This window comes from Eleginops maclovinus, chromosome 18 (assembly GCF_036324505.1).
Source record: "Eleginops maclovinus isolate JMC-PN-2008 ecotype Puerto Natales chromosome 18, JC_Emac_rtc_rv5, whole genome shotgun sequence".
NCBI classification, from domain to species: domain Eukaryota; kingdom Metazoa; phylum Chordata; class Actinopteri; order Perciformes; family Eleginopidae; genus Eleginops; species Eleginops maclovinus.
The window spans coordinates 12,235,689-12,258,688 of record NC_086366.1 but is presented as its reverse complement, the minus strand read 5'-3'; the positions used below and the strand labels follow the sequence as shown (position 1 = coordinate 12,258,688).

At 38.1% G+C, this 23,000-nt stretch overlaps 1 protein-coding gene across 1 annotated transcript in view; it reads left to right on the top strand.

Annotated features, from left to right (window-relative positions):
* grik4 (glutamate receptor, ionotropic, kainate 4) overlaps positions 1-23,000 on the top strand; it is a 252,415-nt gene that overhangs the window by 112,557 nt on the left and 116,858 nt on the right. Inside the window, 1 exon segment of the mRNA XM_063907054.1 lies at positions 10,301-10,434. Coding sequence (XP_063763124.1) covers positions 10,353-10,434 — 82 coding nt within the window. The 5' untranslated portion in view covers positions 10,301-10,352.

The following is a 23,000-nucleotide window of genomic DNA, read 5'->3' as shown; positions in this document are numbered from 1 at the left end:
CGGCTTTGCTATGCCTAAGCCGCTCTGCTGCAATTCATCATGGGTAACGTCGTGCGGAAAGCCAGTACGTTTCAACTATTCAACTCAACTATTCTCAGGCGGACACTACGTTGCCCGCAATGCATTGCGCATACAGTGCCAAAACTATTTCTGCGTTGATACATGATTTAAGCGGCACCTACAGGAGGGAGGAACTTTCTCTCTCGTTGCGTTTCAAAAGAGAAAACAGATGTCACTCAGTTTTCAATGGAAAACAAATGCCAACGTTCATTTACAGTGATGTCTGCCGTTCATGACACATAATGTGAACTAATTCACGTTCAAGTTCTTTATTGAAAAATGTGTTGCGTTCAGTTCAACGTTCACGAAAAAATGAGCATGTTCAATGAACGCGTTCTTTTGAACTCGTTCACGCACAACACTGGGCCAGAGGATGTAGTCTACTAAGAAAACAGTGGCAGAGTTTAAGTAGGCCAGGGCAGTGCTCACTTTTACACTTTATTGCAGCAGATTATTGAAGCTAGGGCTTTTGAACTTGCAATTAAGAGATATCTGAGATCATCATTTAATAAGAACTTCAAATTACCGTCCTTTAGGGATGATTGCAATCACTGACATAATGTGAAACCATTTATTACTAAACCGTTCTGAACTTCCATTACAGCGTAGTGCAAGTTTTTTATTCTGGCTGCCAAAATATTTTAAAATATTGTTGGGCTGGGCTCACCTGAGATCATCCTTGACTCTGTCTTTTTCTGTTCATCCTGTTGAATTAATTTTTTATATCAACTTTGCTCCCCATCTTATAGTATTATTCTATACTGCTTTAGATCTGGCTTTGCATTTTTCGGATGTTGCCACAAGTTAACAATTCTTGTTTGCTTTACTTTCTGAAATGACTCACAAGCTCATTTCCACACCTGCATGTAAGTGACTTCCTGTCAAATAAACATTTACACTATCATTGTTGACTTCTAGTACAAAAGGGGCTCCTCCTGTTTGCCTCCTAAAGTTAAAAACAAGTTTAATTTGAGATTTTGCGGTTTAAAGTGTTGTTTTATTTATAAACCTCCTGTTAGACTTACACTCATTCGAAAACGTTTCCCAGCTTTCTGCCAGATGCTTCATGAGTTAGACCTTGGTTCTTTCATGATCTATATTGGTTGGTGTATGAATTCATAATGTTTTCAGATTGGTCCGCTGTACCTTCACTTTGATTAGCATGTTTCTCAACAAGTTGATACTGCTGATGTGAATGAAGGAGGTTTGCAATGCAGAGCTGCAGAATGGCAGCGCTGAGTCAGCTTTTGTAACAAGATAGCAAGCATAGTGACAGTTGGAACAATATGTGCCTGTGCTTCAGATAAATACTCAAAGGACATTTTGCTATACAACATGTACAGTACACATTGAGTAAAGAAATGAAAGAAAACCATCTTCTATAAATCATGTGAGGTTACACTTTTATATTCTTTATATGATTGAATTTCTTGACTTGGCTCTCTTTTTCTATACCCCCAAAGAGTATTACTTCCCAGGAAATGTTTGTGTTTTGTTATTCTTGCCCTAAAGCCATTAATACTGGAAAAAATCCTGTGGGAAAGTAGGGCATCCATAGGTGGAAACAATTTCTGACACATGTTAGGATGACAAGTGGTATTTTCTCCAAAATACTGTTAATTGAACCACTGCAAGTCTGCAAACCCCCTAGGCTGCCAAACAGTCAGTGAATTTGATAAAGCCTCTTATATTAGTGTACAGTAAGCCAGGCTTTCTTAGACTTACTCCTAGATATCCTGATTCCATTTAATGAGCACCTTCAGAGCAATTTCCCTCCACCTTGTATTGCCGCTGACAAGGAGAACGCTGAGATTTAGTGGCAATAAAAAAGTGTGTTTGCTGCTGGGAAATGTTGATGAGTGTTGACTGTGAAGGTCCAGTTCATTCCAGAGCAGAAAGTCCTCTTTCAGAGAACTGCACAACAGACTCATGCTTTCCATATACAAATACCTCCTTACTAACTCCTTTATTGAGTTCATTGTTATTTCTCATGTCTAGACATTTCAAACAAACAGACAGAACTTCTCTTTGAACTCACCGCAAACATTCATTCGAGGAATATACATAACACATGCATATTCATTTTCTGCAGCTCCTGACAGTCTCTCAAACCTCCCTGAACATTGGTCACACATCACTTATTTCCATCTACAAGTTGCTTTTGTGCAGTTCTGAGACTCCCAATGCAACAGTACATGAATATATGCAAATATGGGAGTCTCATTATGCATCTGACTTGCCTTTGGTTCAATCTGTCAGTTTTAATGGGTCATTTGCAATTGAATTACACAATGTTTGATGTTTGATTGACAGTTTTTACATTTGGATTGTGTAAACTATTGCTCTGACAGACAAGTCAACCAGCTGTCAAACCCTCCTGGTCTGTCAATCGCTGATGGTTCTCATCTTGCCCCTTCTGAAACGGCGCAGACAACCTCATGGTCTTGATTTTCAAACCAACCTCTTATTGTAATGGTCTGAAAGGAGTTCCTACTGTTTTTGGAGGGGTTGGTTTTTGTCTTAGTTGATTGGTCTAAAAAAAGGAATAAGTAAAAAATAATGCCCAAAGAGGTTTCCATTATCAGGAATCAATGGACGACTGATTATCGACCACTTGAGGTCACTTGACTCAATCATCAATGGTGTAGTTTTTTAAAAAATCATTTATTTACGAACACATTTGTTCTTTTTTAGTGTAGATCTCCTGTTTTTCACCTTCTGTTTCAGTTCATTTTCATCATAATAGTTGCCATATTCCCTAAAAAGGTTAAATAAATGTTTGTTATTCAAGTTGTTGTGATAAATATATTACAAAAGAAGACTTCAACCGCAAGCTCAATCATTTAAGACAGTTTGCAAACAGTTTCATCACTAGAAGAACTTACTATTATTATTTCTTATTATCAGACATTAACATACACCCTGCAGCCAATCAGAATCAAGTACTGTATTACCCAGACCCTGGTACAAAGATTATTTAAAGACTAGTGTCATGGGATGCAGAGCGAATTGATGCTGTTGCCAGGCCGTCAACATGATATTTAAAAACAGCCTTGTTCCCGGCTGTTCAGTCAGTGAACCATTACCATGCTTCAGTGTAGTGTGAGGGTCAGAGTAAAACTGCTGTATTTATAGCCTTGTCCACCTGTGTAAAGCCAGAGCGGCTCTCCCATTATATTAGTTTACTCCTGTGCTGATTCTAAGGCCCACCTGTAATAAAACATAACCACTATATTTGTATGGCCCCTACAGTGCTCCAGAACCTTAACCATGCGGTTTGCAGCAATGTGCCGGTTAGGTTTGAATCTTGAGGAGGGTGGATGTGGGCGCAGGAGAGTCAGATCATTACAATAAAAAACATGCTCGCTGGTCATTTTCACCTGAGATAAAAATATATACTGTGCACATCTTTATTGGTTGCAAATACAGAGACAAGCACATTGTCACACAACAGGGAGCAGCAGGTGAGATTTGAGAATGAGATTGAGGAAAAATGGTTCTATTGCTTCAGAGTATCTGTTTTCCTCCAAACGCTGTATAAATACAAAGGCCTATTTGTCAAATGTGACACTGATACTTAACGGCAGTCTGCGCTGCAAGACTGTTGGTGTCATCCTGTTGCTTTTATAGAAATGGGATTGAACTAAAAATGGATTTTGTGTGTGTGCTCGAGCAAATTGCTATTTTTTATTGAACAGGGATGGACTAGCAATTGTAGAAAGGCATATTATTAATTTGTAACAAGGAAGAATTGCTATGCTTTTCGTAGTGTAAATGGGTCGTTTTATTCCAAACCGAAAAACGTCCTTTTTCAGTATATCCCATTTTTTCTTCAGCTGAAAATAGAATGCAAATTCAATCAATTCCAACATTACGTCCACATAATGATAACCATCTCTAACCTATTTATCTTGGTCTTTTGAATAGTGTTCTTTATTTATGAAACACTCTGAACTAAAACATTAATTTAAAGATGTATTTTGTCTCCAATACAAATAATTATATGTTTTTAGTATTATTACGTCTTAAAGCTGTTCTATTTGAGTTGTGGCTATTAGGAGGAAGGAAAACATAAAGAGCAAGCTTTAGCTATGGTTGTACATTGTACTGGATCAATGCTATTATCCCATTTTCCAGTAAATACAGTCTTGGCTCAACATGTACTGCATTTTTTTGTCCCTCTGTTGGTAGCCCCCTGAACCGGTTTTGGCCAAAGTCAGATTAAATGTCTCACGGCACTGACGTGCTTTTCTTCTGTAGAAAAAAAACAAAATTATAGTACACAGTGGTTTTTTTATTCTCTATTTTATATGTGAAACCTTCTCACCGTTTTTTGAACTTTGAAAGAAAAAGGCTATGATTACGAGCAGTCCCCCCTTTTTTCTGATTTCATCTCCCCATCTCCGCGTCCGTGGCTTTTCTGTGAGCAAAGAAACAAAAGAAGAGTTACAATAGCCGGCATTTTATTTCACGATCCTCACAGCCTATTCAGTATTCAGGGGAGGCTTATGCTGAAAATGCAATGGGTACAACTCTATACAGTATGATTGCCTGTCTCTCTACCTATTCTAGCCAACTCACAGTAAAAGTAATCTGTACCATTGTTCTCTTCATTCCTCCACAGCGAAGCCTCTGCAGTGGGAAATATGTTGCTGATTTTGCACTGAAGAAGAATTATCACAGTGTTGTGTTGTAATAAAGTTTCTGTACAACGTTAGTGTCATGTGGACTTAATAGATGTCCAAATACTGTAGTAATGGACATTCAACATCTAACATTAAACACTTAGTTAAAAAAAAAGGTTCTAGACAAGGTACCAAACCTGCCTTTAAGTAAATAAATAAAATTGTTAAGGAAATTGATGGACTTTGGGCATGAAGGGAGGGAGCTGCTTGATATAGAAAGAGGAGATCTGGAGAGTGAAATGTAGTCTTTTGTCCATATATCTCTACAATACACGAGAAATTAATCACACGTTTTTTTAACAGGTCTGAAAATGAAAGAAAATAATACAAATCTTGGTACAGTGTTGGTTTTCAACACAAATGGTTTGTTCATATATACAGTATATATCTATACAGCACAGATTAGAAATGTATGATTTAAGTCTGAGTATACCAAGGTCCATCTCCTTTTTTTGAATACCTCCCCTCTAACTTTTCCTACTTGTTAAACTCTGTTGTTTCTGTCTTTGAATCCCAGGCTTTACTGAAATGTTTCTTAATCCTAATGTACTTTCTTTCAGAGTGACAGTTTGCATTTTAGGCAGGGCTGCTTCAGTAGAGTAGCAACAAAGTAGTTGAATAGATCAATCTGTGTTTGTGTTTTTCACATGATTTTTGTTGAACTCTGACATGACGGAGCTGAAGAGCCTTTCGTTTTACAGATCGCGTAGAGCGCCAATCTAAGGTCTTCTGTCTTCACTCAATGGTGGTTAGCTTGTGACGGCAGCTGCTATAGTGTCTGAGCTACCTTTTGATATTAATTTGACATACTTACTTCCATGGTTATTGAAACAGTTGTTTGTATTATTTATGTTTTTACATTAAAATGAAGTAAAATAAATGATGTGTATTACAGAAAGTAAAGCTTCAACTCACTTATTTTAGAGATGTGTCAGATGAGTCTCTAACATAATGTAGTTCTGTGTTAGGAGAATCAAACTAGTAAAAAATAACATTTCTTTGGTTGAATTTTACCTGTACTTCTGTAAAATACAGTCCGGACTTTTATTTGTGCTGCTCTAGGGTCTGGCTAATTAGACAATAAAGCACAGTAATCCCCCTGTGTGCATAATGGCATAAGCTTCAAGGAATTGTCAGTACTCAATTCAATTTGAAACAGGCTGTTCATTCTATGCTGTTTTTCACTTTCTCTAAAAACCTCGGGGGAAGACTTTTGACAGCTGTTATTTGCATAGTTTCCTCGGCAAAGGTCTCAGAAATGATCTTGATGTGTTGACAGTTGGATGCAACTGTTCCCCAAGGCTCTCCTAAGCAATAACTCAGTAAGGTAGTCTAAGAACCCGCCAAATGTTACCATCAATATGAACGGTAGGCAGATGATATCAAAGTGAACCTGATGTAAACTCTTATTTACGTATTCATGTTGCTGGGGTTGGGGATCTGATATCCTCTTGCCAGTGTTGGCCATTAATCCTGAAATATTTTCCAATGCCAGAAAAGAAGTGAAATATTACTAATTATACTCTTCTGTCAATAAACTGGTTTTATTTTACTTCTCTTATTAAAATAAGTTCAATAAAAAGACATGCTGTTGCACACACGTACATTGTTGTGGGACTAAAAATGAATAGACTTGTGGTTGCCACAGGCTTGTTTAGTTTCTCACTTACTTACAGCCACTTTCCTGTCAGTTGCTAAGAAGGAGCATACACAGCTACAGATCATTACAGACATTATCTTGCCCTATTAGGTGCTATTGTAGCCTAGTTTAATTCTTTCCTGAAACATTTGGTCCATGCATTACATTGATTCTAACCTCAATTGACTTTACTGACATAAAAAAGGCGCATCAGCATGTTCTTACACAAAAACAGAAAAAGGTTTTCAGTTTAGGCATCATGAGTGTTATCAATGTAATACTGAGATTAATGTTATGTAGAAAGAGTAACAGAGAGTGGACGGAAGCAGTGTAACAGTGCATAAGATACAAGTCAGCAGCAGTTTACTCTCAAGAGGCTCCATAAGAATTAAATTAAACAAAACAACAATTCTCCACACACAGAATCAACAACTATGTTACTGCCTGCAGGAAGCTACACTCCTCTGTTGTGTCCCCTGTGTTGTTGTTAACATCACCAGCAATGTGGCGAGCTGCTACCAGTTTTTGCAAGACCTCCACTGGGTCTTCAGCCCCAAGTCTTTGATTTTGTCCTGTAGTGATGTCCCGATGGCCAGCTGAGACGCTTCCTCAAACCCAGAAACCAAAACTCAAGAGAAAAATGTGTACATTTTACCAAGTACACCAAAAAGGTATAGGCACAACACATTGACCTGCCTCCTGATGAAAAGGACATTGTGGCTACATTTGCTCCTCCGTTGGCTTTGTGCCTGTACCAAAATAGAAAGCCCAGGTCTATTGAGTCTAGCTGCAACAATCTTGCTGTCTGCTATCTTCACAGGTGTACTGTCTGACATTTGGATGCTTTGTCCTCCTTGCATCTAAGTCAAAATGGCTTACTATATTTGGAAGGATGAGTCTAAAGAGACTCTCTGTTTGTACTGTCCAAGGTAGTCCTCACAGCTCCAGAAATATGCACTAACCTCTTTCAAAAGAAAAAAACCCTGGTTTATTCTCTGTAACAGCAGCACTGACAAGAAGGAGCGCTGGCCTTTTTTCTTTGCTTTTCAGAACCACCCACTCCTTTCCTACCTTTTAATACAGATTAAATAACAAAACTTAACCTTGATAAAGAGAGAAATATTTTTATCAAGAAGCCAATAATAATTTCGAGGCACTGTGATGAATCAAAATAAGACTGAAAATACCTGTTTTTCTGTTTTAAACAATATTGTGTTGGGAAATTAATGAAGGCATGTTGTGCCTTTTTCTCAGTATTTCTGGTGTGTAATCAACACATTGGAAAAACTGCCAGTTAGAACAACACAACACTGATGCAAACAATACTGTCACAGCAATTGCAGTGTACGTAAATAGCACACAATTTAAAGAAGATATACAAAAACACAATCTATTTTTCTTTTACATTTTTAATTGTTAAACAGAAAAAAAACCTTCACTTGGAAATTTAGAAAAAAGCGTTGCTCATGTATTCATCTAGCAGACAAGAAACAACATTCATCTATATGGATTCATGCTTCTGGTTACTTGTGGAAAACCCATGAAATGTGAATTATCTTTAGATTTATTTTTGGTCTCTTTCAACTCCTTGTCGAAGTACTTAGCTTTTGAGCTGCTAAGTTGTCTATTTGGTGCTGGGCAAGTAATTTTACTGCGCTTGAAGGGTTTTTTTCTGAGAACAGCTGCCTCCTGCAGGTGAACATGACACTTTAAGAGCAATCAGAATGAACCAAAATGCCTTATAATAATGCATCAAATAATGATTATAGAGGCTCTAAACCAATTTGATTCAATTTGGCATTGAACTGTGCGTCATTTGTCAAACTGGGTGTAAAGTATTCTTGGTAACTGCAAATGTTAATGTATCTTAGTTACAGTATAATAACTGATAACTATGCATAACTCATTAACTTAATTTCATCTTTGTTGTTGTTTGAATTGTATTATTCGAAAGCGACTTTGAGTACTTAGAAAAGTGCTATATAAATGTAAAGTACTAATATTATTATCGTTATCATTATACCCATATAAATACATTTTCATTCTATCGGCTGTGTAATTCAGAGACTACATTTATTTAATGGTGGGGAAGCTATTGAATATGCATGCTGTAGGAGCTTGGAGAGGTAATACATGTAGTCACAGCTGCTACCAAATCAGTGCTTGATAACTCTGTTTCCATGTTTTCAATTAAGCACAAAATGAAAAACTCTGGGATGGGGGTCCAGGTTAATAGATGGAGCAATTATCCTGAACACGGACCAAATCAGTATAAATGAGTTAGACTCAACTCATATTATTTGAGGAATGTTGTTCTTTTAAATTATATGATGGCACTGTTTCCACATCAGGCATACAATATGTGTGCAGCCCTATCACTGTCATTGTCCTCCTGCTGGAGACCCCTAATAGCTTTGCAAATCTTCTAAATCCTGAAGGACATGAGAGTAATTTCTCAAGTTTAGAAAGTTGACAATGCTTTTACTCATAAGCCCAAAAGTAGGATTTAATATACAGTATGTAACCTTCATGGCTTTAAAAGTGTGTCATGAGGGCTTTTTAGGAAATCTTTGATAAATACAGTCCTAGCTTATCCTCCAATTAAACGATATATTCCCCTGGCGTAGAACATTATGTACTCTACTTTAAAGCCCCCAAAGTACCTATTTATGCTCCTTGCTGTCAGGTATCTTGAAAGAGAAGTAAAACCAACTTTCTGATTTATTTTCTCTGCAACTACTGCTCTTTTATATTTCCCCTCCCACACATTACTGTTAAATCATTGTGTTCGTAAACCAGTATGACTGAATTCAAACCACAAAAGAGGAATCACAGGGAACACAATATTGACACATGGCCCACAATGTCCTGGTAATACCTTCAGCTTCTGTGATTTTAGCATTTTGACACATTCAAGTCTTGGACGCAGTTTCGACAGAAGTGACATGAAGAGCAAAACCTCTGATGTTCTGGTACCAGTGTCAAATTTGAAATAGAGCTCACCCATAAATGCTGTGCTGATGCCTTTGCAACCAGATATGAACCATCGTCAAGCATTTGTCAAATCAGGTTTTCCCTTTTTGTCCACTACTTTAGCCATTAAAAGGAAATAAAATGTTGCAATCTTGTGCTTGTGTCAATATGAGGCTTCAACCACATCATTTACTCAGCAGGAAATATTGAAACACGTAAAATAGGTAATAAAATAGTAAAACAAAACATTATGCATCAACTGAAGTGAATAACCTTCACTAGAAGTGCAGTGAAGAGAGAATTACATGGGAAAAACTGCTAAGAGAACAACCTACTTTAGAGTATAAACACAGCCAACAAAGCCAAAAGCCTTAATCTTTCATGACAGACACATGACAGGTTGTCATGGCCAGCCTGCGCCCAAGCATTAAAAAAGGCATTGGAGCTTAAAAGCATGTCAGAAGTTCATGTGCTTCATGCATGGAAGAATTTTATTTTTCTACTTCGGTTTATACACTATGACAACAACGCCTTTAGAGTTCGGAAAAGCAGTTTGTGGCTAGGATTCTACATGTTTGATCTTTGAAGCCTACTGCCAGAGAAAAGGAGGACGTTTGAATGTTTAGTCCCAAAAAACCAATACACAGCCAAAAGAAAAAAAACACTACCATTATAGACATAACAATAAAGAAAACCAGCAATGGGGGAAGAAAAGTCATCAATGCTCCTGTGGGCCTCAAAATTACTTACCAGAAGCTTCACACTCTAACTATCAGATTCCCAGCATGCAACAAGAGAGAAAGATAGACACACTTGGAGGGAGTCAGAGAAAGTAATCTATGTCTGCAGGTTCACCAGTCTGCTGCACAGCTTTGACTTGTGTGTGTCCCTCTTCTTGTCAGTTGATGTGTTAATGCTGTATTCTGCTTTGTGTTTCTTTCAGGTGGCTGTGACAGGGGCACCCCCGGGGCAGGACCCATGAGGAGTCATAGAAGATGCTCACAGCCTGGGCGCTTCTGCTCTTCTTAGCCATGTGGGTGAGAAGCATCGCTGGTGGCCCTCTCTCCTTCAGACTAGGTACATTTATACAATTAAATTGCAGTATTATAAAGTCTGACCCATGTTGACCTTGAAAAGTGTTCTGTTTTTAAAGGTTCAGAGACATGACAACTCACACATGAAGGATATTAATCAAGAGATTTGATTTACCATTTTGATTGAAAAAGCTAAACCTGAATGCATTTGACATTTTAGTTATTAAACTTGTTTTTAAACCAAATTGCTGTTAAAATGTTGGCTCAAGTTGACAGCACAGTCGAACTTCACAGTTTTATAATGGGAAAATTAGCTGAAGAAATGCAATCAATAGGTTTCACAGTCACACCTGGCTTGAGGTATTTACTGGCTAAAAACTCCATATGTGGATAGGATATTGTCCTAATTGGTTATACAATCAGTATACCCCTAGACAAAAATATGTTCAGTGTTGTAAAAAGAAATGTACACAGTGTCTATAGGGAAGGATTTGATCATTCATTTAATTTTTTTCTCAGAAATGCTAATAGATTTTTAGTGATAGTGCAATCTACATGAGACTAGCCTTTTTTAAAATTGATGTGTAACCAAACCATGATCTCAGTCCAACCCCATTGCTAACCCCTGCACTACTGCTGTAGTATAACAGAAACTACAATGATACTCTGCTTCTGGAAAATGTGGCAGGTCGGTGGACCGCAGTTGAAACTGACTAAAGTTTGCATCTGAGAGGATGGTTCAAAAGTCTCATAGCCTGACAGAGTCAGTAAGTAACCAATGGGAGTTGTTTCTTCTTGTTATTATTCTCCTACAGTCAGCAGGTCTCTGACACCCTGTCACCAGCTCTCCGTCTACCAAAAGTTTGACTGACTGTCTCTTTATTTATTTAAGTATAGTCCCCTTGTCTAAGGTGGATATCTCCTTTGAGTGTGTGCATGTACTGCATATTGGAACAAATGGGAAGTGTACGTAAGGATAGAGAATTTTAATGTGATTTATTCTGAAGCTCACAGATTCTGCTACCCTGTTGCCTTCTTTAAATTTAGTCTACTTTCAGAAACATCTGAGGGCGAAATATGTTGTCTTGGGATAAGGGTAGAAGTTAATTACTCACTACCAGTATTCATACCATGTGGATTTTTGTAGGACTATTAAAACAACAAGTTAACTCAAATTAGGAAATTGTTAAAACACTAACGGGTTGTCTTTGTGAAAACAGGTCTCTTCTGATGACATTCATTCCTAGAGAAATGAGTTTCAGTATTAATGAAAAAAATATTTCTTTCACATCTGAGAAATTCCCAAGACTTACAGGCTCATAAATGCATATTGGAACTTTATTGCAGATCCTTTTGCTCATTCCCTCCGCCCGTTAAGTCTTGTGTTTTGTTAAACAAATAAGTATTTTTAAGTCTCTACAAAATGTTCAACTGTCATCCCTAAAAAGTATCAATATTTGTTATTTTTGAACAAGACATGTTTTTATCACTCTCAAGTCTTCTCTCCTGTCTGCTCCGTGACTCTGTGCTCTGCCACAGAACAGCTAAGGTTTGCAGAACCCTTTGGGTAGTTTTGCATATATTGCTCCAAACCATCTCTGTATTTTGAAAACAACAGGCTTTAAAGTGTACTGTATCAACAGGACCATGAACAAATCATTCCTTGTTGGTGAATCTTGTTGAATAAATGAGCCCCATGTTTTTCTCCAGCTTTCTCTTTTACCCTCCACCTGAATGTACAAACCCTCTGCAGCGACAGTTGTTTATGTTTATCTCAGTCATGTTGCATTGCTGATGGATAATTAGGCAGTTGGCCTGTTTTTGCTTTTCTTCTAATGTGATCTGCTTCCAGCAGTCTCTTTGCCAGTGTACTGTCAGTATGTGTTTGTGTTTGCTCTGCCTGTTTGTATGCATGCATTTATGCACAAGGCAGTACGAGGCATAGATATGCACAAGAACAGGCACTCACAACCACAAAAATTTCATCACACACCAAGGCACGCAAACAAACGCATACCCCCAAACACCACAGCAAACTCCCTGCCATTTGCGCTGCAAGAGATGGTATTTAACATGGCTGTCCCTTGGGTCCTGCCTGGCTGGCATAATGTCACTGTCTGGCCTTCTCTGAATCTATCAGGGCCAAAAACAACCTCCCGCCCCTGCCACATTCCCCGCCAGGACCAAGCAGCAGCCAGCAGCCAGCAGCCAGCAGCAAGCTCAGTGTAGGTGAGGAACTTGTATTTAAAGTATGTCTTCTTCTTCTTATTTGTCTCTGCTGTGCTGTTGGCAAGTCCGAGGCACAATGGACTTCTGTTTGCAAACTACTGGCATGTATGGTAGGTCTTCATGGCCTCTGATCGACCCTCTGATTGATCCAGAAAGATAAAAGGTGCTATCATTTTATTTTTCACAGCGGGTTATTAATGTAATTTGCTGTGTTGTTTGAAGTTGTTGCACAGTTTGAAGGATTAATTACAAGAAAATTGGCCTGAGTGTATAAATAATGGAATTTTCTTCAGTATTGCTTTTAATAAGAAACACCACCGAGACAAGGGTAGCTTTAACTGATTATGAATAGCAATAACCCAATAGACAATCCAATACGCCAACACATTCGATGTTTGATACAGTATATTAAGTCAAATTGATTCATAAAATGAAGAAAACTATTCTGTTGTGACAACCTCTTTCAGCCATGGGATGAGTAAAACACTAAAACAAGAGGAGATCATGAATAATATTACATTGAATCCCTGCTCATTACCATTTTTCTACAGCCTGTTCTTGTAGGTTGTATTCCCCATTACGGTAGTTAAGTGAAAGAATTTTTCAGCAGATCAACCGCTGCCTACGTTTAATTTAACAATTATTACGCACACACACACACTTTGTTGTCTCTGGTAATACAGGATGTCTAGGAAAAACAGTCAGGATAAAATGATCCTTCATTTGAGTTACTCAACTTTTTCCAACAGAGCACATAATGCTAGTGCACACACACAAACACACACTGCCTCAGTCATCCTCCCTCATTACCACCACTGAGGTGCCCTCAAGCAAGGCCCATAACCCCAGCTGCACCAGTGGAGCTGCTCAGTGGCCAGCAGATCAGACTGGGGTTGGACTGGGCGGCCTTCATGTCTGAATGTGTAACTGTAAATGTGATCAGGGTGTTTCTACAAAAGAGATCATTGCCCTCAGTGCAACTTCCCTGAATAAATAAAGATGGGAAAGGATATAAAAGCCAATTATCTGCTGTTTGAGAATCTCCTGGAAAAGGGCGTTGTTTAGGAGATGTTTTTCATCTGACTGTATATGGCTTGTTTAAATGAATTAAATTAAAAAAACAGTAAGATTATAAGGTTTTAAAAATGATTTTAATCTCCTTACCACAATTTGGCTTGATATTCCAAATAGGTGATTCTTGATTTACAGTTTTTACGTTTTTTGGTTGGATTTCTATTCTGTTTAATAATGTATTCAGACAGGCACTGGCATCAGGCTCGCTTTTAAATCCCACAATTTCTAAGCATTGGGCTTCACCACAGGGAGGTCCGTCTCCTTTGAGAGCAACACTAAATTTAGCTGTTGTCAGCTCAGTTGGGTGCAGGAAATTTCCTCCACAGATACCCTTTGTTCACCTCAAATATGCCTTTCATACTGGCAGTGAACAGGCTTTGGACTTTTAGAGCATATGCAGTTTCTGTTCAAATGTAATATTATTGATAGTTATGGAAATCTGTTGTAAGCTTCACACAATGTCTTCAACACCAGATTTGTTTTGTCTTCAAAATGGATTTGTGGAGTATATCTTCCATGGTATTGTTTAGTAATTCATTCCAATACCCTTAAATAGACAAATCAAATGTGCTTTAAAGGTTTTTACGAGGCTTCAAAATGTATTAGGCATATCAGGAACTACGCGCTGTGTTTATTCACGAAAATCTTATGGAGAAAAACATTTGAATAATGCATGATTAGACAAACACTCTACTCCATTATAGTAGGCATATGCAGACATTAAATATAGATAATCATAACTCGATAATAAAACCTTTCAAGTTGCGTAATATATGGATTAACCAGTGTCTGTTCACTGTGTGCACACTCTTCTAAATCTATCAATACGTGATTTGTTTAATTGATTACCATTGAGTATAATGTGTAGACATATATGCATTGTCAATAGACAAACATTTACTGAGAATGCATTTGGCAAATGCAGCAGAAAAAAAGAGACTTTACTGCAACTGACATTTCATGAAAAATCACATTTCTTATTATTAGTTCCTCAGGGAGGCTGACTATGTTTGTTGGTTTTCTTTGCCCAATTTATTCATATTTTTTTAGCCTCTCAGATGCCCAGGGGCTTTTATTACAGACGCCTGAATGTCATCAACTTGCTTCTCTCGATGCAAAGATGCATTAGTTTCATACTGCGATCATCCCAAATTGTTTGCCACATAAAGCACTTTTATTTTGACAATTTTGTTTCAGTCACTGTCCACTCTTAAGCCCATAGATACAGTGAGGTAGATCCTGGTTCCCAGCAGATGCTCACATTTATCATGGCGTAATCTCAGTCCTCAATCGCATTCAATTTGTTTTGCTGACTGTTTTGGTTGTTAAATCTCCTTTAACACAATTACACAATAGTGCCGGCTTAACTGCTATGCCATTGTTAAACTGCAGACATGACAACCTGTTCATATGTTATTGTCTTTCTTTTATTAAGTACATTGACCTGTTTGTACAATTTTAAACATTGTAATATATCTTTAAAGCTCATTTTCATCTGCAGTCCCTTATACTACATCATGCACAGCAGTGGAGAGCAAACACACCATGTCCGAAACAGCTCTACGTTAAACAAATAAAATGCTCTGATATTTGTATACAAAGCAAAACCAATAACAGCTTTGGGTAGACGAGTATTTTAATTTATCTTAAAATCGTGGTTCCAAAAATCAATATGGCCTTGTGGTTTTTTCCACGTTATATTTACAATATATTCTCTGTAGGATCCTTGCATTTAAAATGTCCTGATACTTTCCATACCTTAAGGTCACATTAATCCGAATACATGCAATATTTCTAAAGGTTTGAGCGAGAAGGAAGAAGTAAATAAATAGCTTTCCAGTGTCACCATTTCATTGACAGCCATTGATCCATGTATATGCAGCTGGTCTGGCCTTGACACGGCACCTGGCTTGAGTTTATCGATGTTGATGAGGAATGAGACGAGGAAGTTATTCTTATAATAATAATAGTATCCGTACATCAGCTCCACATGACCAGGTTTTCCCACTAACATCTCTTCTCAGCACGGCCTGAAGGTTGCTAAGGAGCAAGCGTGAACTCACCGCAGATAACATGGCCAAAACGTCGAAGGTCATGCAACAAAAATATACATAACAAAATAAAAGCACCCAAATGAAATACACTCAGAAATATTCACAAGGGAAAACATTTTATTGTGAACAGATGATTATTTTTAAAATATTACATGAAAACATCATTTACGTATAATTCATATCAGTATGAAAATGGAGAACATTGATTTAGGTCATACTAAATGTAAGGAAGGAAATCTTTAACATAGTGTATGATGTATGGCAATTATGTATTGTTTAGAAACAGCTTGTGGCTCAGCTGTGTATTCCAAGATAAGAGAATGTAGTTCAGATCGTTACTGAAGTTGAAGTGTATTTTGTAACTCTAACAGCACAGTATTAACACAGCTCTATTTTTACATTGTTTCAGACACATACTGTTATAGCCTGGGAATCATTTAAAGTCTTAGTGAAGTTTGCTTTAGTTCAAAGAGGACACATTAGTCATCTGAGAATCAATGTTTCTATATCAATTCCCAATCAAGTTGATCACATAATTAGGAAGCTTCATTCCTCAGAAAAACTTCTATTCTAACTAAATGCTGGGTGTAAAACCTGCAGCTGCACTCACTAACTCACTGCAAAAAATCCAGCCTGAGGCAAGACAATATTTAAACATTTCCTTACAAAACTCTATACAAAAATGAGAGGGGCAATTAGACCGTGAAAAAAAGTTAGACAACTTTTGATTTGCCTCTTTGCTCCCTTATTCGCACTCAGAGGGAGGAACACGATATGATTCTCTGTGGGCAAAATTCAATCGACTCACCTCTCTTGGCAGCAGCAGCTGAACCTGCATAGTCTTCCCCCAGCCTTCCAAAACTGGCATCACTGCAGCTGTGAGTCTGTGGGATGCAGTTTATTGTGATATAGATGTAAGGAAGGCAAAATGCTCTGAATCTGAGGATTCTCACTGAAGGTACCCCTTGGTAAATTAAATACAGCAGAACTTCATAAATTAGCTCTGTGTCTTTCGGTTTTAGCCACAGCAGTATACTTATAATACCTGTGTCAAAAAATCTCATACACACATTTAAAAATAGACGCTGTTGTTAATTGATTTTGAGTTATTAGACTTGGCTCTCAATTTAACTACATCAAAGTCACAGTATATTTAAGCTAGTTAAACACTATTGCAGGCAGTATTGGTTATGGTTTTAAAACTCAGACTATGCTAAATGCTTATCTACACTTTATCTTTCACTGACACTTTAAGTAGGCGTTGGATATACAACATGTACTGCAGGATCATCCAGTATGCATTTTTAAACAGTGGCCTGCACAGGTAATTGTTTCTTCATGTATGTGTGTTCACACAGAGTGTAACTATGTGTGTCCATTCACCGAGGGCATGTAGGGCGGATCGGTTCAAGTTTAACAAACAGGTAGAGTCTAATAGAGTAATTACTCCCACTGAGCTAATACCCACAAGTCAGCAGCAACACAGTTTATTCCCTCAGTTCAGCCCCATGCACATTTACAGCGACTTATAAGGGCTGAAACAAGGATGAGTCATAGAGCCTCTAGTCAGGTTTATTTTGCCCGCATACACTCTTGACTTCAGTTGGCATCTATGAACTCATTTAATTCACTGTAACTGGAAGAGCAGGGAAGGTGGCCTATTGGGAGGGAGAAAGAGTAAATAACTGTAAGGGAAGTATACTGCGTTCTTTTGATGTGTAGCGTCATGAAATGGATGAAAAATCTATTGCCGTTGCGACGACTTATCTAAGTCAACATCTAATTCAACTTTTTGACCCGTAGCGAGCCACGCTTAACCATATTGTTATTTTTGTTGTATCATATCCTTTGATCTGACGAAAAGAACATTCACACTTTTTATTCCAGCTGAGAAACCATGCAAGCAAACTTTATTTATTATTATTATCTTTTAATTACCCAGCCATGTGCTGTGTGAGTCTTTAAGTTAATGACACTCAGACATGTGTGCTCAAGCTCCAGGGCTAAACTTCTTTTAGGTTACTAATTGTTACTAATTGTAAATGCAACAGCCCAGTTCTCCATGTTTCTCCATGAGATGTTTAAAAGGAAAAAAATCATATTAATAACCTTACAGTGCGTACGCCTAAAGAAAAATGTCATCTGTTACAGGATGTTTCCTCATAAGTCAGTCACCCAATGAAAAAATGTGTTTGTCTAGTAGGAAGCCAATGCACATGCAAATCTCTAACTCACGCGTTGCATGAAAGTGGGAGAGTTTATGATTAATCTCTAAGGTTTTAATTACCAGGGTAGGTGCTGGGACCCATCATTTAGTTAATGGCAGGAATGGCAGATAGGAGTGATGTTATGGAATTATGCACTCTACTTTGCTCCTGAGCTTACCACATCAATTATTCAGTACATCTGATAGTCACTGTGCACAGGCATGAACAGTGTGTGTAAACTGTGTATGTTTCAATCCCACACCCCAACACACTCTTAACATCCTCATGAATAAATGTCTCCTGGGATTGTTAAAGACAAAGTCAAATTAATGTTTGCTTATTTGCTTATGCACATGTGCACATGATCAATATGAGCTAATAGAAAAACATCCCCTACCCATAGCTACACACACAAACATGAATACATTGGTACTTAAATTATTAATAAACTAATAAGAAGCTACATGAGGGTGTTTATGGGTGTGTAATGGAGCTTTTCAGATGCTGGGAATGAAGCCTTGAGCTTGGTTTATATAAAATGAGGGCATGGACAGTAATTCCTCTTCCTTACAGACCCATGGTGGTAGAGTGAAGGTCATAACCAGGGCGTTGTACAGCAGAATAATGGCTGGGGTTTAAATGGAATGAGGAAATGCCGGTATGGAGATGTCACATTATTTATACTATAACGTATCGATCATCTATGAAATATTACATTTGGCTGCAGAGGAATTCTTTACACTGAACGGCAGGAGTAATGTGACATTGAATACACACACAAGCATTAACTCCCATTGCATGAATAAATTGCAGTGCATTTGCATTTACAATAAATAACCAATGTTGGATCAGTGATGCGAGCCCAGTTGATTAACTAGTATACAGCAAAACAAAACTCTACAAATAATACTTTTGAGTTAAGTTATGGTAAAGACTGTCAATGATATGGTGAGGGTGTGGTTTGCCTCTATAGTGTAATATAAAATTTAACCTAATCCCAACCAAATCTTACATGGTGCTCCTCTCCATAGAATCTTTCTAAAACACACTTTGATGCCAGCCTTCAAAACAAAGAATGTAACAACATCTTTGCTCATTGGATGTTGTATTCAAACTGTTCTATAGCAAGCCCTCTTTGGTGTACTACTATCTTACCTCCTGTGTGGATTTCCTTGCATAATTTGCTGCAATAAATCCAGATATGCCACATATGTTGTCCAAGACATTAAGGATCGGTGCACATTTTTTTTGAAGATTGTAGAACCTACCAACCATCTTTGCATTGAAGGAGGTTTTGCTTTATGTTAAAATTCTCCCTGTTCAAAGTGTCAATTTAAACATGCCTTTCTAATAGACGGGAGGGATAGGGGAAATAATCTGCAGTACTCATTGCCTGGAAATCTTCATTCCATAGTTTTACCTCAGGTTAAAGTAAGGTTTCAGCAGTCTAAGTTTACCACATCAAGAGGGTATATTTAAAAGGTAAAAGTGTTTTTACTCTCTACACTCTTTGTGTTTCCCCAGTGTAAAAGGCACTGCTGTGGGGGAACAATAGTTTAACAAAGATTTTGTACTTAAAAGCCTTTAAGAAACTTTGGAACATACTTTTTGACTTGTCTTACCAACACTGATGAGATCTCACATTTGTATCACTACGATGACTTGTGACTTTGTCCCCATTACCTATGTTGGTAAGGAGTAATATACAAAAGCAACTAGCTCTGAATACTTCCCCTGCATGGAAGAAGAAGAGAAAGTCTTCTTCTGTTTGTACCTCGTCGTGACACTCCTAAAAAAGGACATTATTTTCCTCTTAGCAGTGGCTTTTGTGCAGCAGATTTTGACTCTCCTTGTTATTTACAGCCATTGTGAAGACAACTCATCTTTGAAAGGAATTAGAGGATATCATTTGATTAGTCATGACTGATGCCGTGCAAACCCTTATCATTTATTCCCCCTGTAAAACCATTTCACACATGCAGCATGTGTTCACTGGGCTCCTTTGCTGTGTTAAAGCCTCTTTTCTCAAAATAACTAAATGTTTTGCCACGGCCAACCATGCAGGTTCCATGAATGTGTGCCAGTGCTAGCGCATATGCCTTGAATCATGAGAATATAGCTATAAATGCTCTGCTTTTCCTCCTGTGGAGAACTGTTATCTATTGGCAGCTAAAGGGGAAATAGCTTCGTTTACTGAGTTTTGGTTAGGGCAGAACAACATCAATGCCACTAACATACGCATGAATATACTGGCTCGTGCATATAGAGAACTTAGCATCAACGGGCACAGGCATCTTCTCCCTCTTGATGACTCTCTCTATCTGGATATATTTAATTGTGCTGCCAGTCATCTTTTTTTCCTGATGTCTGGTCATTTAGCTGCTAGTTACTCTTATACAGTCGTAAGATCTTTGTGCTCAGATGGCTACAGCAATCGTGGCTGTTAGAACGTGTTCAGTAGCTTTATCTCCTGCACCATTGCTCGTTAAATAAAATGTTTTCCTGTTCACCTGCAGTAAATATAAATCAGAGTTGTTGTTGTTGATAGTACTGTTGCATTTATGTAATCAAATCTATAAAACAGTGTTGATACTACCTAATACTGCAGGCAGTAATGTCCAGGGATGATTGGGAAAAGCTGATTATGCTTGATATTGATGATGATATTTGACGTTTTAAATTGTACAATTAGTTGAAAAATGCTGAAACAACGTTGTGGACTTTGCCGAATCTGTCATTGCGGCCCATCATGCTTTGCAGGGTCAAGTTTTGAATGTTCAGTGGCTGGCAATGGCAGATTCATACATAAATGCAGACACACACACAGCACATAGCACACAGACACAGCCAAGACCATATCTTTTTTTTCTGTCCTTCTTACAGCACTGTTGTGACAGAAAACAGATCACAATTGGCTGACATTAGGGAACTGTCCCTGTCCAATTCAGTCTAGATAAGAAGCATCTCTCACACATGCACACGCACACACAGTACATGTAAAAAATTGCCTTGCCGTACAAGAGGAAAGCAAGTTTTCATTAAGGGAAGGAGAAGCATGTATGGCTTTACAGCTCAATTTGATGGCAGCTGTGCTGACGCTAATGGTTGTGGGCTTGAAACACCACTGACAGTTTTTAAAGGGGTTTGCTCTATTACGAAAGAAAAAAAAGCCTGTAATTGTTGAGAGTAGAGCACTGAGGAGATATAGCCCTGTGCTATGGCCAGAATGTTTCATTATTGACTTATAATAGATGGGGTTTTTTTCTCTCTTTCTTTTACATACTTATGTTTACTAAGGGCTTTGAGGTTCAGCAGGTAGTCGTAGTTTTCTGTGTGTAAAATCATATTTAAAATAAAATATGCAATAATTTGGATTCCAATTTGGATTTGCCACTTGGCATTGTGTAGATGTGCAAGTCACTGTTGTTTTGCAGGGAGCAAAGACAGTCAAGTGTTTTCACCAGTTCACATGGAGTCAGCAGCTGCAGACCTTCACCTGCCAGAAGGGTGATTCACACAGGTTCACTCTATCACCCTATCACCCTGGGTCAATACCGGCATCCTGACCAACTGTAGTATGAACTGTTACTGCAACAACAGGGGCATACATATAATAGGCATTGCTCTACACTGCCTAAAGGAAATGTACACTAGGCGCTGCAAGAGTACGTTTTGGAGAATCGGTTAACCGTCTTTTCTCCCTGCTGAGGTCAGGAAGAAGTTACCCGATACGCGATGGGAGCACTGAGAGCTTCAGGAGGAGCTGCTACCCTTAGGCCATGGGATCCTAAATGAGGACACTGACTTAGACTTGTGTAGGTGGCCAAGTTCTTTTATCCCTGGGCCAGCTGGGTGACTTGATTAGTGTAAAACATTTTAGGCCAGTTTCCAATACCTTCTGGCTGCGTTTTCAAGAACTGTCCATTCTTACTTAATTACTTTAATTTGAAAAGTATTAATCCTTAACACCATTTTAAACTGCCCATCAGATGGTGACACAAGATGTCAACTTCTTAATTTTAATTTATCATATTAAAAAGAAACATTACAATTTAAAAATAAAATAACTGTTTGAGGTTAAGCAAAACATAAAATGTAACAGTTTTCTGAGTCAAACAGCTATCAGAGTCTACAGCCCTAATAAGCCAAGGCTTCATATGTAAGAATTACAAGATGCATTCAATTATGGAAATGCCAAGGCTATTTTCAAAATGTATTACAGTAGTTTCAGGCTAGCTCGGAGCTGCTGAAGAGACAACAACATGAGACAAAAGAGTCTACTTGGGAATTGTGTTTAATGCATATGAAATGTTGTAAAGAAAGCATAATAAGCTCTGAACTCTACTAATCTGTTTGGTGGATTTCTTAATTTGGTTCAATTTATTATTTTAGGTTCAGATCTGATATCTATACAATCAATAATGTTATTTAGTAAATTAGTGTAGGGACCATTCATAAATATATCTATTTCTTTTAGAAAATAAAATCCATATTTTTACAAGGCTTCTGCTGGCTTTAACATCACACATGTTTCATAAAAGATATCCACCTTACAGTGTATCAGTTCTGGTACCCCCAGTTGGTGAATTTGCATGCTGGTTTGGTTTCTGTGCCCTGGTGTCAAATGGCGTTCTTATCTCATCCATCCATTTTATACCTGCATGAGCAAGTTATACACACACACTCACACAAAAGCGTATCGAGAGAAAAACCTCTCAAAAGGCAGAAATACACACTCCTCCCTTGACACCCCATTCTGCCATTCCCACTCCATTATGCCACGTCTTTGATCATGGCTCACAATGACGAGTTTGGCAAGTCCTCAGAGCCCCCTCCCCAGCTGTTCCCAGGCCCTCTGCCATTACAATTTGTTGGCAAAGCCATCGGCAGCTGCCAGTCTTGCCTTGAGCACCACCTCTGGCTACGCAGCTGCGTGATGTGTGTGGTGCTTGTACACCTACCTTTGACTGTGTGCTAACACCTTGTGTGCGTTCACCTTTACTCGTACCTTCATCCATCTTCGTATCTGTGTGTACATCTGTGGC